This window comes from Calonectris borealis, chromosome 2 (assembly GCF_964195595.1).
Source record: "Calonectris borealis chromosome 2, bCalBor7.hap1.2, whole genome shotgun sequence".
Lineage (NCBI taxonomy): Eukaryota > Metazoa > Chordata > Aves > Procellariiformes > Procellariidae > Calonectris > Calonectris borealis.
This window is the reverse complement of record NC_134313.1, coordinates 168,187,752-168,209,888: the sequence shown is the minus strand read 5'-3', so window position 1 is coordinate 168,209,888 and position 22,137 is coordinate 168,187,752. Positions and strand designations below refer to the sequence as shown.

Below are 22,137 nucleotides of genomic sequence, written 5' to 3'. Positions count from 1 at the left end.
GCTACTTTGCCTTGGGCGTGCTCAGAAATACCCAGATGGGAATGTGATCTCTGCTGCAAGTGATTAATCACAGAGGGATTACAAGGAGAAATATGACACTGGTAAGTGTCTGAGATTAATTGGAAAGGGCATCTGCATTGACGGGGTTTATTCATGCTTTGTTGTCAGTCCTATCGCTTCCAAGGGAGCTGTCCTGGCACTTGCAGAGTTACTATTTTTTTGGGTTTTTTATAAGTTTCAATGTACATATAAAGAATCTGAATTGGTGCAATTGTTTACTAAATTGATTAACAAGTTACACTGTAGAAATATTAAATCTTGTCCTTTCTGTGTGTCCACAAGGCTATCCTCTCCCTCTTAGTCCTAAACCTATCTATCAGCCTAATCTCATGTGATGCATTTTATCCCATTTGAACTTATAAAATGTAGTTTATCTAGTGCAGCCTATCTAAACTGTTTGATCTCTCTGACCGTTAGATACTTATTGCAGCTTCATCCTTACCGCAGGTTAGGATTTCGTGCCTGTTGTTGCTGGATTTCATGCTCTCATCACCCATAAGGCAAGGTTTTTACCCCCTTTTTCAGACGGGGGCTGAAGATACAAGAGTTTGAGCAACTTTCTCGTGATTATAAAAGTAAGCCAGTGGCAGAGCAAGGAATAAACCCCGTTTCGCTTTCTTATCATGTTAGAAATTAAAATAATACTGATGAGCACACACTCTTTTCACTGATCCCTGGATTTTTTTTCTGGCCATTCATAATGGCATAAGAAGCGTTGAGCGTGAGGGTACATGGTGAAAGCTGGTAAAGAGTGAGGCGTGGTGTAAATCACAGCACGGGACGTGGGGTCTTCACCTTGCACTAGGAGGTCTGTGGACACAGTGGCTTCTACCTGACGGAGAGAAGTGAGTTGCAAACACTGGGCGAGTGTTTGGGAACAATGGGAGAGGGAGGCTGGACCTTGAGGCCAGCGTCTTGGATGGATTTGCTTGGATGGTCTGATTCAGGAGCAAAAGCAACAGGCACCTGATGCAGCAGCTTCCCTGTGTTTTAACTGTTCTTGACTATCAGAGACACCAGTGAGCAGCTGGGGGCTTGTTTGGGCACTGTTCAGCACAGGAGGGCAGGGGAGGAGGACGTTAGGTACTACAGAATCATAGAATCGTGGTTGGAGGTTGGAAAAGACCTCTAAGATCATTGAGTCCAACCGTCAACCCAACACCACCATGCCCACTACACCATGTCCCTAAGGGCCTCATCTACACGTCTTTTAAATACTTCCAGGGATGGTGACTCCACCACTTCCCTGGGCAGCCTGTTCCAAGGCCTGACCACTCTTTCAGTAAAGAAATTTCTCCTCATGTTCAATCTAAACCTCCCTTGGCGCAACTTGAGGCCATTTCCTCTCGTCCTATCGCTGTTACTTGGCAGAAGAGACCGACCCCCACCTCACTACAACCTCCTTTCAGGTAGTTGTAGAGCGCGATGAGGTCTCCCCTCAGCCTCCTCTTCTCCAGACTAAACACCCCCAGTTCCCTCAGCCGCTCCCCATCAGACTTGTGCTCCAGGCCCTTCACCAGCTTCGTTGCCCTCCTCTGGACACGCTCCAGCACCTCCATGTCCTTCTTGTAGTGAGGGGCCCAAAACTGAACACAGGATTCGAGGTGCGAGGATGCACAAGAGCTTTAGGAATTGAGCGGCATTCCTGCTCTCCCCCTGCTAAAAGCCAGGCTTTGAGAGCACCCACCGCGCTGCCACAGAGCAGAGCTCTCCTCCAGGCGTGGATACATCTCCAGGGGACCAGGCGAGGAAAAACCGCACGCAGGTGGTTTAGGGGAAGCCACTGTTTGCTGAAAGCTCACTGGCTGGCTCCCAAGCAGGCATCTCTGGTGTCTGGAGCCATCTCTGTGCTCCAGGCACTCCTCCATGTTATGCAGAGCCCGGGAGAAGGAAAAGTGAAGCAACTTTATTTTTTGCTCTTTTTGGTGCTATGGATTTGAAGTGGGAAATGAGTCAGAGTGACACATCTGTCAGAAACAGCTAGGGATCTAGGAAGGATGAGACATGGCAATGTCTTCTGAAGATGGATCCAAGTGCTTTGATGACACAGTGCAGCCTGAAATTCAAGCTAATGGCTGAGAAAGATTAGGATATGAGCTCTGAGTCTGTGTTTTGATTGTTAATTCTTAGTTAATGTAGCAAATGTTACTGCTGGATTCTCCAGAGTTGAACTTGAATCCCAGCATCCCCCTCTGAACATTGAAATGGTCCTTCCCCAAATTAGCAGAAGACTCCGATTGTCAATCAGTTGACTTCAGTGGAAATTTCCACTGGCTTCAATTGTGCTTTGGCTCAAGCCCAAGGCTCGTATCTGCGTCTTCTAACCATTCATGCAGCTTCTCTGCTTGCAGCTTTGCAAGCGTTTATGGAAAATACATTTTAAAGCTCAAGTAAGGACAGAGGTTGAAGGTAGTAAGAGGGGCTAAAGAAGTGCAAACTAGTTCACAGATTTCTAGACCAGTTTGAGACCAAGGGAAAAATGGTTCTGTATATTCATTGCAACTAGTATTGAAGGTGACCACTCTACAGAAAGTCAGTTGGTCTTAGAACTAATGACTGCAAGTCAATCATTCTTTGCACTCTTAGTGTTTCCTAAGAATGATTTTTTCCCCATTACTTTTTTTTTTCTCAGATTTAAGGTTTGAAAGCATTTTCTTTAATTTCTAAAGATTTTTGGTGGAATAATGAAATTTGCTTGATACCAGTAAACAAAAGCAACCAAAATGGAATTAGTTTAGAAAGGATCAATTTTGTCTAAAGGAAAAGTCTTTGACTGCTTCTTAAGAGTTGCATATGTTCTTTGGAGGGGGAGAGACAGGATAGGATAGGATGTAGGGTATTTTTCCTGTTAAATATTGAAAGAAGACTACGTTTGTTTTGGCCTTAGATCTGTGGCCCAAATCAAGTTGGAAGGTTAGCTCAGCTATGCCATCTTCAATGGTAATGATTATTATAATGAATATAATTTCGTATTTTTGCGTTTACCAGTGTTTAGTTTTGATGGCAATTCGTGTCTTTTAATCCCCAGCAGCATAAATGGAATGAAAAATTGTAATTTGTTATTAATTTTCATGCATGATTTGTCATACACTCCAGCAAATACATTGTGTTATATACACTGTGCACATAATTATTTGCGAGACCATCCCTGTCCTGATACGAAGATGAAATGGGAGAGGAGCCAAGACACAGGGAAAATAAGCAATTTCCCCAAGGTCATGCAGCGGGTCAATCCACCCCCGCTCCCTGGGGCCATTCGTGATTTGTACGTTAACGTTAATGCACTGCAACAAGAGCTGGAGGAGGATGGAAAAAATAATGAAACCTCTGCTCAGACGGTGACTCAAGAAATGAAAGCAGGTTTTTGGCTTGCTCCTACTGATTTCTGCTGGAGGTGGGGGGGAAGATTGTGTGGGCATCTGCCATTGGGTGAGAGGGTGGGTGGATTTGTGGCCAGCGGGGAAGCCGAACTGCTGTAGGATTAAGAAGGATATTTCTGTCGCGGTGACTGGTTATTATTTCCTTTCTGAGTTACAACACACGGTGCCCTGGTCGTTTTGCTTTGTGTGGCACTTTGAAGGTGAAAAAGCAGAGATGTGAGAGCAGCACTGCAATCACCCCTGAGTAGAGACCCTCCACACAGCTCAGACAGGAGCTGCATGAGCTTGCTGAGACAGGAGTGTCTGGCATCATGAGGCCAAAGAGATGTAGTAGCTTGGAGAGAAATGATGCACTCAAGTCTTCCGAGTAGGACTTCCAGAGAGGCTTGGAGCTGGGATGCTTGCTCTCCTTACAGAGTACTATCATCAGGTCTAATCTTGCTCCCAGTCAGCTGGTGCACAGTTACTGGTGCTAATGGGGTCAAGAGGTCAGGCCTTGGAACAGGCTGCCCAGGGAAGTGGTGGAGTCCCCATCCCTGGAAGTATTTAAAAGACGTGTAGATGAGGCCCTTAGGGACATGGTGTAGTGGGCATGGTGGTGTTGGGTTGACGGTTGGACTCGATGATCTTAGAGGTCTTTTCCAACCTTAATGATCCTATGATTCTATGAGACCAGGCTTTTAGCTGTGCTATACTTATCAAAGTAAATGCTAGCCAACGCATGGAAAAGGGCTTCTTGGAGGATTAGAAGTAGAATCCTCCAGCGGAAGGGAAAGGACATCCAGGAGTCCATGTAAGGAGCAGTGTAGAAGCAAGAAAAGTTTGTGTCTATGTGGACTTTAAGGGGACCCTGAAGGCGGTGATCTCTGTTGTATTGCTCTCCAGCTCCACAGGGATGGAGAGACTGTGTGTGAGTGAACAAGGCTGTAAAGATTAGTGCCACTGATTGCTTTTTGTCAGGACACAATGGCACCAGAATTGCCATGAGCTTTAGTTTTGGACGTTGCTTAAGCCTCGTCCCCTTGGCCGGTCCATATCATCCAACAGCTGGTGCAGAGCTCCCTCTGAGCACAGCTGAGAATACGTGGGCGATGAGACATCTTTCCCGTAAGCCCTAAGCCACGTGGCACTGTCTGGATTGCTGCATGCATTCCCCGTGGCGGTTCCTTCGCGTGGCGTTGCACTCCCGTGAACGTGATGCGTGTGCACCAAGCCATACATGTGCCCAAACACCCACCCCCGCTGCAGCTGGGTCTGGCCCTACACCATCTGGATGAGGTTGTATATAAGCCATAGATACTCATTGGCTACCACCAAATAGTTGTATCTATCTGGGTGGTTGTGTTGAATAGAAGCTGGGATAAAGAGAAATATCATCAATAATATGACGGCATATCTGTGTGTCCTCCCGAAGGCTGGCCCTATGGGAGAGGGGTTCACCTAAGGTCTGTGTGAACACGATTCAGAGAACAAGACATAGGGATGGGTAATGACCAGAGAGGGCAAGAGGAGAGATGGAGCATGTTGTAGAAACAGAATTTTAAAAAAAAAAAGGCAAGGAGAAAGAGAAAAATTGAAAAGAGCAAGGGCAATGAGACAGAAAAAGAGAGATGAAAATGAAGAGGAGATGAGCGTCGTAGAGGAGGTATCTTGATGGGTAGACACTTCTCTCAGAATTTAAGGTCCGTTTGTTTCTCTACGGCTACAGAACTAGCCCATATGTTATGTAGCATTAGTGCAGGTCACTTTTCTAGTGCCAAAGCTGAAAGGGACCATCATGTTCTTTCTGTATGAGCTGCCCGAAGACTTGTATTTTACCCAGTGACTCCTGTGGAGAAGTGAGCGACCTTCTCCATCAGCAGTTTATTGAGCTCAAATCTAAGAAATCGGCAAGACCTAGAATATTCCAAGACCTTCTCACCCATAATGAGAAGGACGTGTCCCAACTAGACTCTTCTAGATGACAAACAGCCTGATACCATGGAAATGCAGCAATTCCTCCCCTGTGCCATCTACTCTGCTCTCTCTTGACATTTTTTTTTCTCACCCTTTAGGAAACCAAGATGGATTACAGCTCGTTCAGTGGGGTCCCCCGGTTCTTGACCCGGCCTAAGGCGTTTATGGTGTCTGTGGGGAAGGATGCCACCTTGAGCTGCCAGATCATTGGAAACCCCATCCCCGTTGTGAGCTGGGAGAAGGATAAACTTCCAGTCCAGTCTGGAGGAAGGTTTAAAACCACAGAAGATGGGGATCTCTATAGGCTGACAATCTACGATCTGAGCCTGGAGGACAGCGGCCAATACATCTGCCGGGCCAAGAACACCATCGGGGAAGCTTTTGCAGCTGTCAGCATTAAAGTTGGAGAGGAGACCACAGTGACGGAGTCAGCCCCATACTTCATCCAGAAACCCTCCTCCATCAAAGTAACGTTGGGAGAAGACGCCATGTTCAAATGCAAAGTCCAGGGCAGCCCACCCCTCTCGGTGAACTGGGAGAAGGATGGGAGACACCTGCGGAACTGGGCTGATGCTGGACGCTTCCAGATCGAGTCTGCCGGAGAGTCAAATGCTCTCACCATCCAGCGTGCCCGGCTGGGGGACAGCGGCACCTACACCTGCCGGGCAGAGAATCCCATCGGCTCTGCCAGCGCTTCGGCCGCGCTGGTGGTGGAAACGCAGGGTTCTTCCAACCCGGGCAGCAGCAGCCATTTTGATACCAGCTGCGGCAAGACGGCATCCTTGTTGTCTCACTTGCAAAAGAGGCGGGAGGAGATCAGGAAGATGGATATCTCCCATGGGGCTCTTGATTCAATGTCTGCCCAGTCTTACTCCATGGCAGAAGGGTTGTCCGGCATCAGCTACAGCCTCTCCCGGGATTACGAGAGAGCGGCTGGACTTACCACCAAAGGGGCCCGCAACGCGACTTTTGGGGCGTTGACACGCATGTGCAGCGTGACGGAGGGGAAGCACGCCAAGCTGAGCTGCTACGTGACGGGCGAGCCCAAGCCAGAGATTATGTGGAAGAAGGACAACGAGGTCATTTTGGAAGGGCGGCGGCATGTCATCTATGAGGATGATCAGGAGAACTTTGTGCTGAAGATCCTCTTCTGCAAGCAGATAGACAATGGGCTCTACACCTGCACGGCCTCCAACCTGGCAGGCCAGACGTACAGCTCCGTGCTCGTCACCGTCAAAGGTGGGTGCTTATGTTTCTCTCCGGGGTGAGCATTGCCTGCCAGGAGACAGGCAATGCACTTCCGATGGGGTGGGAGCATGAACATGACTTCTGTCACCAAACTGCCGCAAAGGAGTGTGGGTTAGACATGAATAAAAGGCCTCCAGCTGGAAAGGGGGTTAAGCACTGGAATAGATGACCTGGGGAGAGAATGTCATCACTGGGGGATTTTAGGAAGAGATCAGTCAGGGATGGATGACGTAGAATTGGCTGGTTGGGGGGGCAGCTGGGATGAACCAGATCTCTAAAGCTCCCATCTTTCCTGGTTTTATAGTAATCTAAGAGATCCGTTACCATCCCCTGGATGCTAAAGCCCCATCTTACCCTCCTTTACATTTACCAAAGGGTTTAGTCAAACCGGCACACACATGCCATTTAAGCAGAAGTAGAGGAAACTTCTCCCTCCAAGCTGAGTGTGTCAGGCTGCCTTGGGTCCCTTGAGGGACTTACTCCAACTCTAATTACAGTCCACCTCAGTTATCCTGTACAGAGTGACCCACCAGCAGCCTTGTTCTTGTCAGCCTCTTCAGTCTTTTCCCAGCTTGTGTTGCTGGATAGCCTGTAGTCCTTGTATGCTCCCAGAACGCTACTAGCTCCAGGATGCCTCTGTTTGCTGTGGTCGGTGGTGAAGAACTTGCCTTCAGAGGGTCTCTCGAGGCTGGTGGAGGTCAGACCAAGTTCTTCAGAATGGTGACAAAAATGTGACACACTTATTTTCACAAAGGAAGCTCTAAATTTTCAAGCTGCTCTCCCATTTGGCAAGGTTACAGCAGGCAGTTTGCAACCCAGGCAGCACCTGTAAATTAACTCTCAGATGTAAAAGGCTTTGCCACTTGAGTGGCAAAATAGATGTTTTTAACTGGCAACAAAATAAATTAGAAATCCAAATGAATAGGAATGGTCTGTGTTTCATACCCATCTTTAAGACTCTCAGCTTTTATTTGGTTTTCTGGTTTCCCTTTTCTGGACCTCTCCTTTCACGCTCACAGTCTTTCCCGTCAGTGACTCAGTCCCCGTGTCCATCAGTGACACCTGATCCGCGGAACTCGCTGGCAACTTGTCCCACTCATTGCCATCCCTTGGAGGTGCTGAGTGGTGTTGGGAAGGACATTTGTCCTCTTCCATAAAGCTGTGATTACCTCATGAGTCAGGACTCAGAGCTGAAGACCGAGCCTGGCCCTTGGGTGGGTGTTCACGTTGAGGGTGGCTCAAGCTCCATTACTTGCCCAACACCTGTCTTGCAAAGACAAACACCCTCCCCACTGCCCATGCTGATTTGATTCTTCCCCGTGGGTGCAACCTGTTCCAAAGGAGATGGGGAAAGCATGCGAAGCAGCAGGTCTGGGAGCAAGCACCGTGGGAAAAGGTTATTGATCAATGTCCATTGTCAAGAGCCGCCTGTGCGTCAGAGGGCTTAAGTGGAAATGTTTACGGTCTGTTTCTTTGTTATGCTATACCGTGTTGGGCTTTCTGACCAGGCCAAGGCTGCTATGGAAAATCTACGTGTATTGGTTATAATTAGGCCCTGAATAATGACTATCCTTTGTGTCACCAGAAGTTCTTTCCCCTCCAAAGAGAGCTCGGAATGATGTAGCAGTGAAGACAGCTTTTAATTCTGTTTTTTATGCCATAAGTGATGCCATTAGCTCATCTGCCGTCGGGTTTAGAGAGGTAGGTCATCTTGCCACACAACCTTCTCTTTGCTCAGTCGTGCAGAAAAGGCTGAATTCTCCAAGCAGCCACCCTTGGTAAGCACCATGCTGCTGCATCGCTCTTTCTGCAGGTAACAGCATATTTATAGAGCCCATGACGCTGCATCCACAGCGTGTGTCCATAGACACACGTACCAGGAAAGACAAGCTTCATGGGTTTAAATATGCTCTGGCATTTTGATTCGCAGAATTTCAACACAGGAATCTGAGTGAGAATATTTATGGGTCTTTTATTATTACCTTTTAAAGGTAAGAATAATAAAAGACTACCTCGCCCAGCATCCTGTCTGTAAGGTGGCTCTTAGCAGTCTCTCAGGGCATAGGATTGGCCACAGGTCAAACCTCCTCTAGAAAGCCTCCTATATTCTGTCAATTTAGATCCTAGACCTAGGGACCCAACACATTTTTAAGCACTTTGCTGAGCCCATGCCTTAAAGATCATTGAGCTGCAAAAAAAGAGATTTTTGAGCTGTTCCTAAATGAGATGTAGTGAATCAGACGTAAATCTCAAAGGAGAGGCTACGGGGCAGGGAGTCACTCTCACAACTAAGGAAAACCAAGAGTTGGTTACTCTGATTCAGAAACGTGCCTAGAGGAGGGATAAAATCACAAGCCGTATGCTGAAACGTGAGCTCTAAAAGAAGTTAAGAAACGCTTCCCAAGAGTAAACCTCTCTGACAAACCAAAGAGCAGAGAGGATGGGAGGCACATGAATACATGACTTGAATGTCATGAAGGCTTTGGAGATGTCCCAAGGCCACGTGTAAAGTTAGCGAGAACAGCCTACAGGTCTCTGTCTTTGGGCCTGGGCCAAGCAACGTTCATCTGAGTCCTTGAATACAGTCATCAGATACTGTATGAAAAGGTTAAAGGTTGCAAGCCAAATAGGATAGAGACTGGAAAAACAGAGTGGTGCTGAGGCCACTGTATTCCCCTCTGACCTGAAGTGATTTTGGATGACCCCTATCATGCTAGTCACATTTGAGATCTGAAAGAGAATCGCAACTTGAGAAATGTGGAGGTAGAAAGGAAACTTGGAAAGCGCGGTAACTAGGAAGAAGACCAAAGGCACAAGATGGTGGAAGCTTGTCCATGCACCTTTAGATAGCTCCCTTTGGAAGGATTCTCCATATTCTTACTCTCACTGGATCATTTTTATTAGGCAGGGTGAAAACTTGCCTCTGGAATAATAAATGGAGAGCCCGTGAAAAGGCCAGGAATAGGCAAGAGGAAATGTAGGCAAGTGAGAAGACCAGGTCAAGCAGACAGATATGCCTTGGAAAGGTTAAGGAAACATTGGCTTCTTTGCAGGCTCACCTATTCTTAGCAAAATATGCGTTAGCAGGACCTGCTTTTAAAAAATAACATCATCTCATTGCTAGTTTGGTTGGTAGGGACCAAACAAAAAAGCCTATGACGCTCTGGAGAAATATGTTCTCAAGACAAGCAGCCAAATTCATAGCTGGTCTAAGCTCTTGCAGTTTCCTGCTAACTCCATGAACTGCTCTTGTTCCGTGCTCTCTTGGGGTTTTTCTTTGCTGTTTCTGTCTCACGTTTTTCTCAGTAGGCAGGCTTTTGTAGCTCTCTTATTTTATCTCTTATTTCTCCTTCTTTAGAAATGTTATTGCCTTCATTACATGCCTTAATGAGTATTTCTGCTTTGGCTAAAAACAGATTAATAGAAAAAACTACAGTAAAAAAAAAAAAAATCATACTGATACTAGAGATGAATTTCAGTGACCTCTCAGGGCACGGAAAATGAGCTATGACCTGGGAGTCCAGATGTTACAAGGACAAAGCAGAACTGCTATTCCAGTTCACACCACTGAGCTCTCATGGAAGTAAACGTTTCTAGATAATGGTTGATTTGGAGTGATCAGAAAAACACTGTTTCGTACTTTTGGTTGGATTCTATATGAAATGGCATCCACTTGAAGTACTCTTCCAGCTTGCAAGACGTACAGTTCAGATGCCTCTTGCTTCTGCTCCCACGCTGCAGCCTGTCTCAGCTGTGTCTAAATTGTGTCTTCCGTGGTGCCTGGGACCCACATGTACGTGGAGCTCTGGTGACCTGAGCAGAGCTGAAGGTGCTCTGTGATGTGGGAGACGCAACCCAGCTGGCAGAGCATCCTTAGGAACAGATGTGGTCAGGAAACCACCAAACCATGGCTGCCAAAAGCACCGTGGCGGATCACCTTGTCACAGGCGAATGCCAAATGTTTTCTTCAACACTCCTGAAAGTTTCCACTCCAGTTATTCTGAAAAAAACATCCTAGATTTTCTCAAAGGAGATTTGAATAATTGTTTTGAGCAAAATCAGTATTTTGCTGTGGAACTGAGAGAGAGATCAGAAATTACCTTTCTTGCTTAATGTTAAATAATTTCTAACCAGCTCTGATATTTACAGGAATTAGAGATGGGAATTAGTGGCACTTATCTGAAACAGAGGGTCCCTGGGAGAATTACGTCACATGTAACCTCGGCTGAACATGCTTTTTGCTTACCTTACAAGGACATTTTCAGATATTATGATCTTTTTGGATAATAAGGAAAAGGGTTGATAGCCAAATGGCTTTGTCTTCCATATTAGAGTCATACTTAACACAAGCTTACATTGAGAATTAGCTTGTAAAAGGGTAATACATGCCAAATAGTCATTTAGAAATGAGCAGTCAATATTTATGGAGTTTATCAGATCAAATATAATGTTGTTATTTGCAGCAGCTCTTCCTGTTGTGCCTGTAGTAGTTACAGCACAAAATGTTTCTGCGTTGTGCTGGGTGCTGTACAAATAGGTAAGAGAGGATCCCTACGTTAGAGAATTTGCAATGTAAATGTCAAAATCTGACAGAATGGGGTCTGTCAGACCAACGTGGGGCGAAAGAGAGTAACAGAGATCTCTGCTCAACTCACCATGCTGGCCAGTGGGAGAATAAGTGTATTTATTTGTTTTCACATTTAGCTAGTTAAAATACACTGAAAGGCTGGTGTAAAGTCTAGTGCTTCCATCTTTAGAACAAGTCGTCTTCATGTAAATATTATATGTTTATATAGTCGGGCTGTGTTGATTAGTCTATTAACAAGGAAGATGAGCTACCTGCCTTTCACAGATCTTTCCTTGAGATCTGGGTTGCCTGTTGATCAGCTGGAGACACCTTTTCCCCTTGGCCACCTCTCTGAGCATCTCTCTGACTTGGGCAGGGGGCTGGTCATGGGCCAGATGAGTTGTTTGGGATGCCTACTCTGAAGAGGGCTGTGGTCCTTTTGTAATCCCCTGACCAAAATTAACCCTCTTTGTTTGACCAGGTAGATGATGTAAAAAGCATGAAGATATATTCAGGAAGAGGAGGCTGGTGGGTTTTGGAGCCTCTCCCACATCTCCAAAGCAAAAAAAAAGCAGTGAGCTGGGTGAATCCCAGGCTTCGATTCAGTTTATCAGCTGCTGTCTCTCTGAAGCCCCGTTCAGAGTGAGATAGGACGTGTGTGCACATGTCAGCAGGACGAAAGCAAAGTTGTTTTCAGAGGGTATCTGTGGCCCCAAGCTGCCAAAGATAGCCTTGCACCTACTTTCTCTGGCTGGAAAAGCAGTGCTGTTACTGCAACACATACGGAAGAATCAACCAACTCTTCTGGAGCAGGCTTCCTAGAGAGGTGGTCGATGCCCCAAGCCTGTCAGTGTTTAAGAGACGTTTGGACAATGCCCTTAATACCATGCTTTAACTTTGGGTCAGCCCTGAATTGGTCAGGCAGTTGGACTAGATGATCGTTGTAGGTCCCTTCCAACTGAAGTATTCTATTCTGTTCTACTCTACTCTGTTCTGTTCTGTTCTTGTACATTTAAGAGCTTTTTCCTAGAGGAGCGTTTTTTTTTTTTTAACCTTAGATACTGCTCAGTGACTGTAAAGGGAGAGGGGTTAATGGCATGGCCAGTTGCTCCAAGGATGGAAATACACTTGTGTGCTTCTCAGGTGCATCTCGTATTTCTTTTTGGCCCTTGGGCATGTCCATGTGTTCTCAGTGTCATCTCCAGACTCCCTCCTACCTCACACAGCAACGCTACATCCAGCTCCCGGAGACTGACATCCTTCTGATCAATGCTTTCTTGATCTCATCCTCTTGCTTGTCCCCACGGCATGAGAATTACAACTGCTTCATTCCCCCTGACTACATGGGGTGCTTCCAGAGGTGATATATGGGACTGCAGGGCAGGAGTCTGAGTTGCCTGTTGGTTAAGGAAAAAAGGATAATTAACATGTGGAGTGTGGGCAGAGCAGGTCTGTGCAACCGTAGCTGAAGGCTTTTCAAGGCAAGACTTCGACTTGCCTTGAATTGCGGTACATTAAGGCAAAACATTTTATAAGAAAATAACCAAGTTGACATGGTGAGCTAGAGTCACCTTTCTGTTCCTAAAGGAATTGTATGGGTTCCCAGTCAGGTTTTAATCTCAGGATAACAACCCAGGTAGTAGATAGCATTGCTCCCTCCAGGTGTCCTGCCAAGCCCTTAGAGTCTGGTATCTCTATCCAGGCTGTGCTCAGCTAGAAACGATTGGAGGTGTTTATGTGATAGCTGCAATGGTGGCTGTGCCAGGGGTTGAATAAAAGACCTGCAAAACTGAACGCATGAGTTTCTAGGGCTTGAGTTCAGAAAAGAGCAAACCAGATCAAAGACAGCTCTGCTCCTGTAGCAGCTCCTGTCCGAACGGTGGGGCAGGAGGGGGCAGGTAACAGACTCAGTTACACACTGAGCTACCAGATCTGAATTTTACAAAATGAAAGCTCCTGGACATCAAAGTTTGGATGTGGGATGTTTGAGGGCCTCAATTTGTGTTTCTCCAGCCTCTAGACCACGGAGACTCTGAGTGGGATATGCCACCACGGGCATGGGCTTATAAATCTAAGACAAGTCTACTCCTGTTTGACTCTTAGACTAACACTTGGCGTTACTGACTGCTAGTGTCCACATGAAATCACCAGCCTGGGAGTGTGCGTGGGGTCAGGGGGAATGGAGTCACAAAAAAAGGCTGGGAGCTGGTGCAGTAGTTATTGGAAGATGAAGGCACATGTCAAGACGTGATCTCTCACGAAGCATGAGTGGTGATGCATCAGCACTGGCTAATCCAAGCCTGTGACATGACCGTGGCACCAGTCCCGTGGCTGTGACCACCGGCTGTCCTCTTCAGTCCAACTCCCCTTTCTCCAGTTTAGCGCTGGGGTATCAGGATGATTTCACAGCGCAGCTGTCACTGGAATTAAAACATTGTTCTGTTCGTGAAACGTTCTCCCTCGCTGCCGTGCAGCTGTTTTGCATGTTTGATCTACGCTCTGGTTCCTCCCTAAGCCAGAGCTCTGCAGCCCAACTGCTGGAGGAAAGCAGAGGCAATTGGGAGACCTGGGCTCTTTCTCTAGTTCTTTTATTGTCATTGACAAAAGCTGATACAGAGCTTTTGGTGCTGGTGGGGACAACAGAAAACTCCTCCGTCAGTTACTTCTGTGTTTTCCCTCACATCTGTCCTTCTGTGCACAGCCACCGCTCGCCTTTCTGTGCCCTTTCAGATCGCTCTGCTGAGCTCCCTTCTGCTGCAAGACCCCAAAAACATCGGTTCTGGCACCAGCTGACCAGCTCAGCTGCTCACACCCACCTAGAATTGCTGCCCGGTGCCCTCCCCCATGACCAGCTTGTTTGCTATTTACCCACCTGTAGCATGATTACTTTTAAGGGCTTTTGCTCCGAGGTGAAGCGGCAGTTGCTTTGTATAGAGTCAGGCTGGGTGAGCCCTGCCCTTCATCTTGTTGGCATCACTACGCGACAAGGTACAATGCAGAGGCGTTCAGGCTAGAGGACAAGCAGGCCACAAGAGCAGAATTTATTAACCTGATGCTTCATCAACTTGTTCACGTTGCTTTGGATTAGAGCAAACTCCTCGGTGGTGGTGTGGGGCAGGTACTGCAGTGCAGGCTGATACTGCTTCATTTTTAGGTAAGTCCTTAAAAGACTTCTGCTGGGATCTAAGTTCTTTTTTTTACCTGAGAGCAGAATACCTACCGTAGTAGGGCTTGATTATGAGTTTGGATGGTAGCTCAAGACAAATCAATATCATTAATAAGGAATGTTAATGTTTAATTTTTTTCTACTGACTTATTTATTTGCATACCTCTTACCCCAGACCATCATAAACTCTTTTTTCTCCTTTCTGTTTTTATCCTCTTAAGAACCCTCAATACCCTTCAAGGAAAAACTGAAGGATCTTGAAGTGAGGGAGAAGGAATCTGCCACCTTCCAGTGTGAAGTGCCTGTTCCAAGTACAGAGACGGCTTGGTTCAAGGAGGAAACCAAACTCCGGCAGAGCAAGAAATACAACATCGAAGAAGAGGGCACGTATCGCCGGCTCACTGTCCAGAACGTCACCGCAGATGATGATGCTGTCTATATCTGTGAGATGAAAGAAGGGAGCAGGACCATCGCAGAGTTGACTGTCCAAGGTAAGAAAGAGTCTTGCTATTTCAGATTGACCAAGCCTTGCCTACCAAGTCTGAGATCCACGCGTGAGGCCCCAGACTTGACCTCGTGAATAGCATTTAGGGCGTGCATGTGTGCGGTGAAGAACAGCAGACTCCCTTATGGCGTGAGAGGAGAGTCATGTGGTGGGTCAGTGGGTCCCTGGGTCTCCTGCTAAGGTGTGTCTGGGACACAGGGTCACGGAGCAGGGACAGGTTGTGTTGCTGCAACGGTATGTCACCTGGTGGGGACCTACGCTTAAAGGGGCTTCCTAGAAGGTGAAGTCCCTGAGCTGTAGCCTAGCACTGTAGACTTTCCTTAACATGATCCCAAGCATCCAGTGAGTCCCCTGGCACTGTCTCACATGCGTCTTGTCTGGTGTCCGGTGAACACAACGGTGAATCTTGTCCTAGAGTGGTGCTGACCACACTGGGAAGCTGGCTTAGCAGCTGTGGTTTATGGTCCGATGTGTGGTGCAGGCTGCGGTCAGCACCAGTATGGTGTCAGACTGGAAACCAGATCCACGCTCCAGATCTCTGACATCTGGACCTGTTCTCTGGAGTTTGGAAAGCTGATGAAAAAGCAGCAAAACGGGGATATAGATCCATGTCCAAGTCTCCTGAGTCTGGTGGTTTAGGACTGAAGTGCAAGTAGGTGTAGAACCTGTACGGTGTAGGTGTCTCACAGCCAGCAGACGTGCACATCAAACACAGGCATGTCTGCAGAAGGGGCCATCGGTTCTGAACTCCATGACTTGCTGTATGAATAAGAACCTACCCATGCAACTCCAGGACCTGCAATTTTTATTTTGATGATGCTTATGCTAGTAGCATTGACATCTCCTGTAGCGTGAATTGAAGACCTGTAATAGTAGCAGGATTGCGCTTGTCCTGTCTCATTTGAAGCCTGACTTTACTCCTAGTGAAACCAGAAGTTCTCCGCTATGTAAATCGGTGCAAGACAGCTGGGTGCCGTGCATCCTTGTGCAAATTCCTTTTTGCGTCATTAGCAAAGAGATGAGAGTGCACGTGGCTGGAGGCAGAGGGGAAATTTAGTCCGGAGACACGGGAGAGTTGAGACAGACGTCTTTTTGTTACACCTTCTGTTAGGGCTAGACCAGCCAAACACTGTAAGCATGTTTGGTCCCAGTAGGACAGCTGGTATTGGTTTTACTTGTTTGTGCTACGGTACTGCGGCATGTTCCATTAGAAAAGAGAGTGACTGAGCCAGGTGGAGCTCTCAGGAGGGAAAGGAGGCAGAGTCCTTCTTGGGGAGCCCTGTGCCTGCCCCGGTGGGAGAAGATTCGAGAGAGCAGGGTGAGGTTGGGCAAATGCTAGAGCTTGGCAGGATGCAAAGGGCTGCAGGGACGGGGACACTGCTGAGGACAGCAAGGAGCAGACACGTGGCCAAGCTTCGGAGAGGATGAGCAGAGAATCAGGGTCTTGAATCCTACTGATGAAACATGTGCCTGATCTGTTGCTTCATGAAGGAGTTCAGCATTGCTTCTCATTAAATAGTTCTAGGTGCTTTGCTTGGGTGAGGGCTCTTTTGCCTCTCAGGGACAGTTCCAGGGCTGGAGCCAGTCACCATCTGTCAATAGGGGTGGTTCCCTGATGCTTTGTCCAAGCTTTCCTGTGAATATCTTGTAACTTTGAGGTTATTCTAATAAGTGATAATCGTCACAGTCACTTGGAGAGGACACAAATAAATGAAGTTCATTCCATATGGGTTGAATTTCTGGGTTGACTCTAAGAAGAAATCTGAGGTTTTCAGTGTATTTTCTATTAATTCAGGTGATTGGTGTGTTTGCCGTCTTGGTTATGTAACTTGCTGGTAACTCTGATGGAGGCAAAATCCCAAAGACAGACGAGAGACCTGTTTGGTTTAAGACTGACCTACTTTAGCAAAGTTTTAATTTGAATTCCCAGCATATGCGGGCAATGAAAGCCATATCGCTGTCAAATCTGTTCTTGGCAAGGCCACGTACCTTGTGTTTACCCAACAGCAGACTCCGCATGTTAGGCTAGAAGCATGAGTGACCGTAGTCAAACAAGATTGCTTTTCTCTCTTTGAAGGCCAAAATGAGTCCTTGGGATTATCTGTTCTGTATAACTCAGAGCCTAGGAATTAATTTAGGGATGTCTGCATAGTGTCTCCAGTGTTGTGGTTAGGTGAGAGCTGTTGGCTAGTCCTGTTGTAGTCTGGATGCTCCAGTGTTGCCAGAGACTGTAATATCTGCTGTTTGCTGATCATAATGAATTTCTTATTTAAAGGGAACATCATTAAAAAACTTCCACGAAAGACTGCGGTCTTCATAAACGATACAGCCATCTTCTGTGTGGAGCTGGACAACGAATGCCAGAACATCCGATGGCTGAAAAATAAAGAAGAAGTGAAACCCAGTGATCGAATCTCCATCACACGCTCTGGCAAGCAACATACCATGATCATCCGAGAGTGTAAGATGGAAGATGCTGGTGAGATTGCCTTCCTGGCTGATGAAAGCAGGACTTCTACCCAGTTCACTGTGACCAGTAAGCTTCACTTTTATTCGGTGTTGGTGTTGGGTCTTCCCTAGCAAGCAGGTACCCCCGTGATAGCACAGTTGTTTTAGGTACTGCCATGGTGGGTTTGTTGTCCAAAGACAGCAGAAGGTTTGATGTCTGCCGCAAAAGGCCGACAGCCTGAACGGCAGCTTTATGAAATGTTATGGAGAGATCAAAACAGAGAGAGAAGAAGAGTCCTGGGGAAAGAGCTCAGCACAAACGTGTGTCTTCTCTGTACCATTCTCGTTCCATGCTGGAGTGAATGTAAACCGATAACTGAGTAAAACATGGGGTAAGGGACATGCACGTTCTCCCCATCAGGGAAAGATGAAGAACATCGTGTAAGTTGCATATGTTGCAGACGCCTTACTTCATTGTACACAGAGCGCTGCGGGTGCCCCACCTATATGCTGACCTCCATTTTCCAAAAATTATCAGTTTCTTTGAGGGACATTTATCAATTCTTGCTATGGGGATAATACTTCTAGCACATAGGGGCCACTTATCTCGCCCTCTCTCTCTTTGCTGAGTATTTGAAGGGGAGAGTCGGTGAGCATTCAGTTTCTTCCCTAGGTCTTGAATCTACAGAGATATGAAGGCACCTTGTGGGTATGCTGGCTGTGATAGGTGCCTTGAACATTTTTGGCAGAGTATTTCTGTTATAGCAAGCAAAAACATCTGTGAAGGAACATCTACACACGTGCACATGAAGCGTTTCGGGGGCAGTCAAGCGTTCAGCAAACTTGAAACATCCTACTTTGATTTTAGCTTCTTAAGCTGTTTACATGAAAGTAAAATATATATATTAAAAAAAAGAACACTGCAAGAAAAAGGGGAAATGCTTCCTCCTGAAAATATAGTTTCCTTCCTTTTGTGGAGACCCACAAAGCCGTGTCCTCTCTCATCCTCTCTTTGACATGACAAAGCTGGGAAGACTCTGTGAATTGATGGTAGCTATGCTGGAAGAGGGGACCTCTGTCTTGATTAGCTTTACTTGGGGAGACTGACTATAACATGCAGGCTGGAGAATTCCTTCAGCTGGCACGTCTGATCTGAGCAAGGGTTTCTGTTGACAGAGCAGTGGCAGCAGGTGCAGTGTAGTTGAGATCGGACCAGAAATGAAATTTTGGTGAAGTTGCCTATTTTTATGAAGCTTTATTTTGATGGCGTTGCATTTCATAGGCAAAAGCTGCTTCATTTAAGGCAGAGAACTGCATGTGGTTTCTGGCTCTGCTGCAGTTCCAATTTGCACGTGAACAAGTCACAAACTCTAGTCACCGTTTGGGAAGAATAATACTTTTTTCCTCCCACCACCAAATTGTAATTACTGAGTAGTAAAAAGAAATCTTTAAGTAAAGGTTTATAACTGCTGTGTTATCTAAACTTGGTTGGGGCATTCTGATGCTGTTGAGCTAAAATGAGGAAAAAATGAGGTGTCACACTTAACATTGTGACAGTTTCTAAGGTATTTGGAAATCTTTAACATTCAACCAAGCACCTATTCAATGGGAACGGCAAAGTTCAGTTTGATTTCAGACTCTGCTGTTTAAATTATGAAGCAAGTGTCGATTCATGGAATAGAAAAAGGTAAGAAGCTGCCTTCCCACAAACAAAAGATTACATTACGGTTTCCGATGGTAAGGTCAAGAGATCTGATTCCCACATCTAGTCTTCAGCTTAATGCTACAGTAACGGGACCTTTGGCATCCAGTTCTGACCAGCACTAACTGACAGGCTGGTAACTGCGCACCCCAAAACACTTATGTGTCTATTTATGTAATGAAGGAAAAGTGTATTGCATTGAGATTTCCTATTTTTACACTTCATGCATATCCGATTAGCTGCTTGAAGAATCCTGTGTGCTATGTTCACATCTTTCAATTCGCTGGACAAGATCAGTGTTGGCTGTTTTAATAGCATTTATCAGGCAAGCAATGATTATATATTATTTGCTCAGTATCTTGCCTTGTTACTACGCCCATTTTACAGATGGGTAAACGGAGGCAGAGAGAAGATCAGTTGTCCCAGAGTTCATTTTTTTTAGTCTAGGCTCATCATACAGGCTCCAGCTATAGTCATGAATACTCGAGCATCTGCAGTGTGTGATTCATTTCACTCGTCTCACACACCTTCTTTAAGCTGGAATGAATTGCTCCTGCATGTGCTGTGCTCCATGGGATTACAGTTGGAGTCTGGATGACTGACTTAAACCAGACACCTAACTTTCAGATAGCCAAATTTAAATGAAATGAATCCTTTACCGTGTCAGTAGATGTGTAACTAGAGCATATCAGATAATTCCTAGCCTCTTGACCGTATCAGTGGCAGAACGTAGTGAATAACTCTGATGGGATTTTAGCCTTCTCTAAAGGTTTCAAGAGGAATGAGAGGGTGAATGTAAATTGTCATTATGCAAATACCTGCAGGGATACATTTGTGACATCAGGTACCATAAAATAGCCACATCTCCTTGATTATAGGGTCTCACGACGGGGACATTTCTTTGTCATTTCCTTTTGAAGTTAATTCTTCAACCCCAAAACCTGGCTCTGCATAAATTACTAAACGAGAGATCCCCAATGATAGCTATCACTCTTGGTAGACAAAGTTACAAAAGCCCTGCTGAGTGGGGATAGCACAAAATTCGGAAGCAGGACAGAGGACAGATACCCAGACGAAAGAGGCTGCAGAGAACAGCCAAGCCTGTGTAACAAGCAACAGAGATCTCCATAACTCTAAAACCCATGCACTGTTTATTCATATCTATCTTTTATCTCTAAAATGTCCCAGTTGTACAATGTTTAGCTGCTCTTTGTTGAAACCCGTTGAGGATATGGGCTGGAATGTTTAAGTGTATGGTTGGAACAGATTCTTGAGAAGAAATGGAGGACATGGACTCCTGGCACAGGCTGCTTTTTATGGGATGGATTTACATTGCTTCACGGGATGCCACATCTGTGTGTAAAGCATTGCAAAATATCGCGTACGTTGCCACGCATTGGTTCTCCCAGGCACATCTACGTTCCTGACTGCGGGGACGTGTATGTTTGAAATTCTGGCAGAAGATAAATACCAGCAGACTTACAATATTAGTGCAACTATCCCTGTGCAATGATGCCTAGTAAGCAGGGCAAAATTGTGTCACCTTGCCAGAGTAATCCCATTGAGGTTTGTTTTTTTTTTTTTTTTAACCTGGATTCACACCAGGGAAGTAGAACAGGAATTTAGCGCACAGAATTCTGAACAACCTCTGATAGTGGTTTTACCCATCTTCTGAGTGAAAATAACAAGCTGAGTGTTAGTCTGCTTTGCCCAGGAGCTGTATGGGAAGGTGGTGTGGGTCTGTATCTACCACTGAACATTTAAGCCTATGAATTGTTCATTGTAGACTCTTTGTGCAGACAATTGTAACTTTGTGTTGAAATCACACGTTTAGCTGTGGAGGTAGCAGTATTGTACATTTTTGTGTAATGCAGCCCAAAACCGTCTTCTGTCCATTCTCTCGATGTTTTATGGAGGTTTATTAAGCAAGAGTGGCTTTTAGTCCAGTGTAAGCTTTTTCAGTGAGGCACAGTGGCTTTTCCGCTCTGACATAAACTTCTTGCTCTGTTTTCTTTTTTTTTTTCCCCTTGTGCAGCTCCCAAAAAACCTCCCACCCAACCCCCAGCTGACCCTGTGGTGAAAAATAAAACAGAAACCTCAGTGACGCTAGCATGGTCCCCTCCGAAGATGGACCGCCCCATTCCAATCGATGGCTACGTTGTGGAACGCAAGAAACTAACTGGCTTTACCTGGGTGAGGTGCCATGAGTCTCACGTCCCTGTCCCAGAATTCACGGTGAGCAACCTGTCGGAAGAGGCTGACTATCAGTTCAGAGTGTCTGCAGTCAACGCCTATGGACAGAGCCCCTACCTGGAGTTCCCAGGGAGCATGCACCTTGGTGAGCACAAAACCATCATCAAATGGGTCAGTCTGCGCTGATCTGCCTCCTGGGTGCTCTAAAGACGTATCTCATGACTTTGAGGAGGATAGAGCAATAGCACAGCAAAACCTTTCTCATTTCAACCACTGACCGTTGCCAACGTGATGGTGGTTGGGTTTCTGTGATAGAGCTTTGAGTATGCTTATATTCCAATATCTCACACCAGGCTGTCTGAGAGGCAGAGCTCTCTGCAATGGACCTTAAGCCTGTAAGTGCTTCTTCTAGACCTGGTATGAAAGGAAAAATTGAAGTGAGCTTATAGCATAATATTCAGTAGATAAATGAGATATCAAACTTGCACCTAGAGAATATTTATGGGTGATCATACTGTCACGAAAACCAGGTTCCAGTCAGTCTCTCTTTAACTTTAGAGTTACTAGGAGAAATGGGGGGGTTTACTTTATTTCTAGGGTGCCAATAGAATCATTGTGAGCAATGGGATTGCTTCTTTCTTTGATTCATCGGTGGTTCAGGCTTGTTATGTCTTTAAACATCTCAGGGAAAAAGTAAGTAAAATATGCCTGTTGTCCTTTCCCTGCAGAAAGAGGACTTACCCTAATGCCAGAAGTCAGTCACCTGCAGCTGTAGAAATCAAATCCTGTTGACCAACCATGCGTTGCCTTCAGTGCATGCAAATTGTATAAGGCTGCAGGATTTTATTCTCATGTCTTGTTTACCTCAAGATCTTCGTTCTTACGAAGGACAATTCTCCAGCGTGGCAGTCT

At 46.0% G+C, this 22,137-nt stretch overlaps 1 protein-coding gene across 1 annotated transcript in view; it reads left to right on the top strand.

Annotated features, from left to right (window-relative positions):
* Positions 1-5,503: 5,503 nt before the first annotated feature.
* The window catches only part of OBSCN (obscurin, cytoskeletal calmodulin and titin-interacting RhoGEF), a 192,442-nt gene continuing 175,808 nt past the window's right edge, over positions 5,504-22,137 (top strand). The window contains 5 exon segments of the mRNA XM_075140878.1: positions 5,504-6,217; positions 6,341-6,635; positions 14,599-14,868; positions 17,158-17,418; positions 21,068-21,370. Of these exon segments, the coding sequence (XP_074996979.1) occupies positions 5,504-6,217; positions 6,341-6,635; positions 14,599-14,868; positions 17,158-17,418; positions 21,068-21,370 (1,843 nt within the window).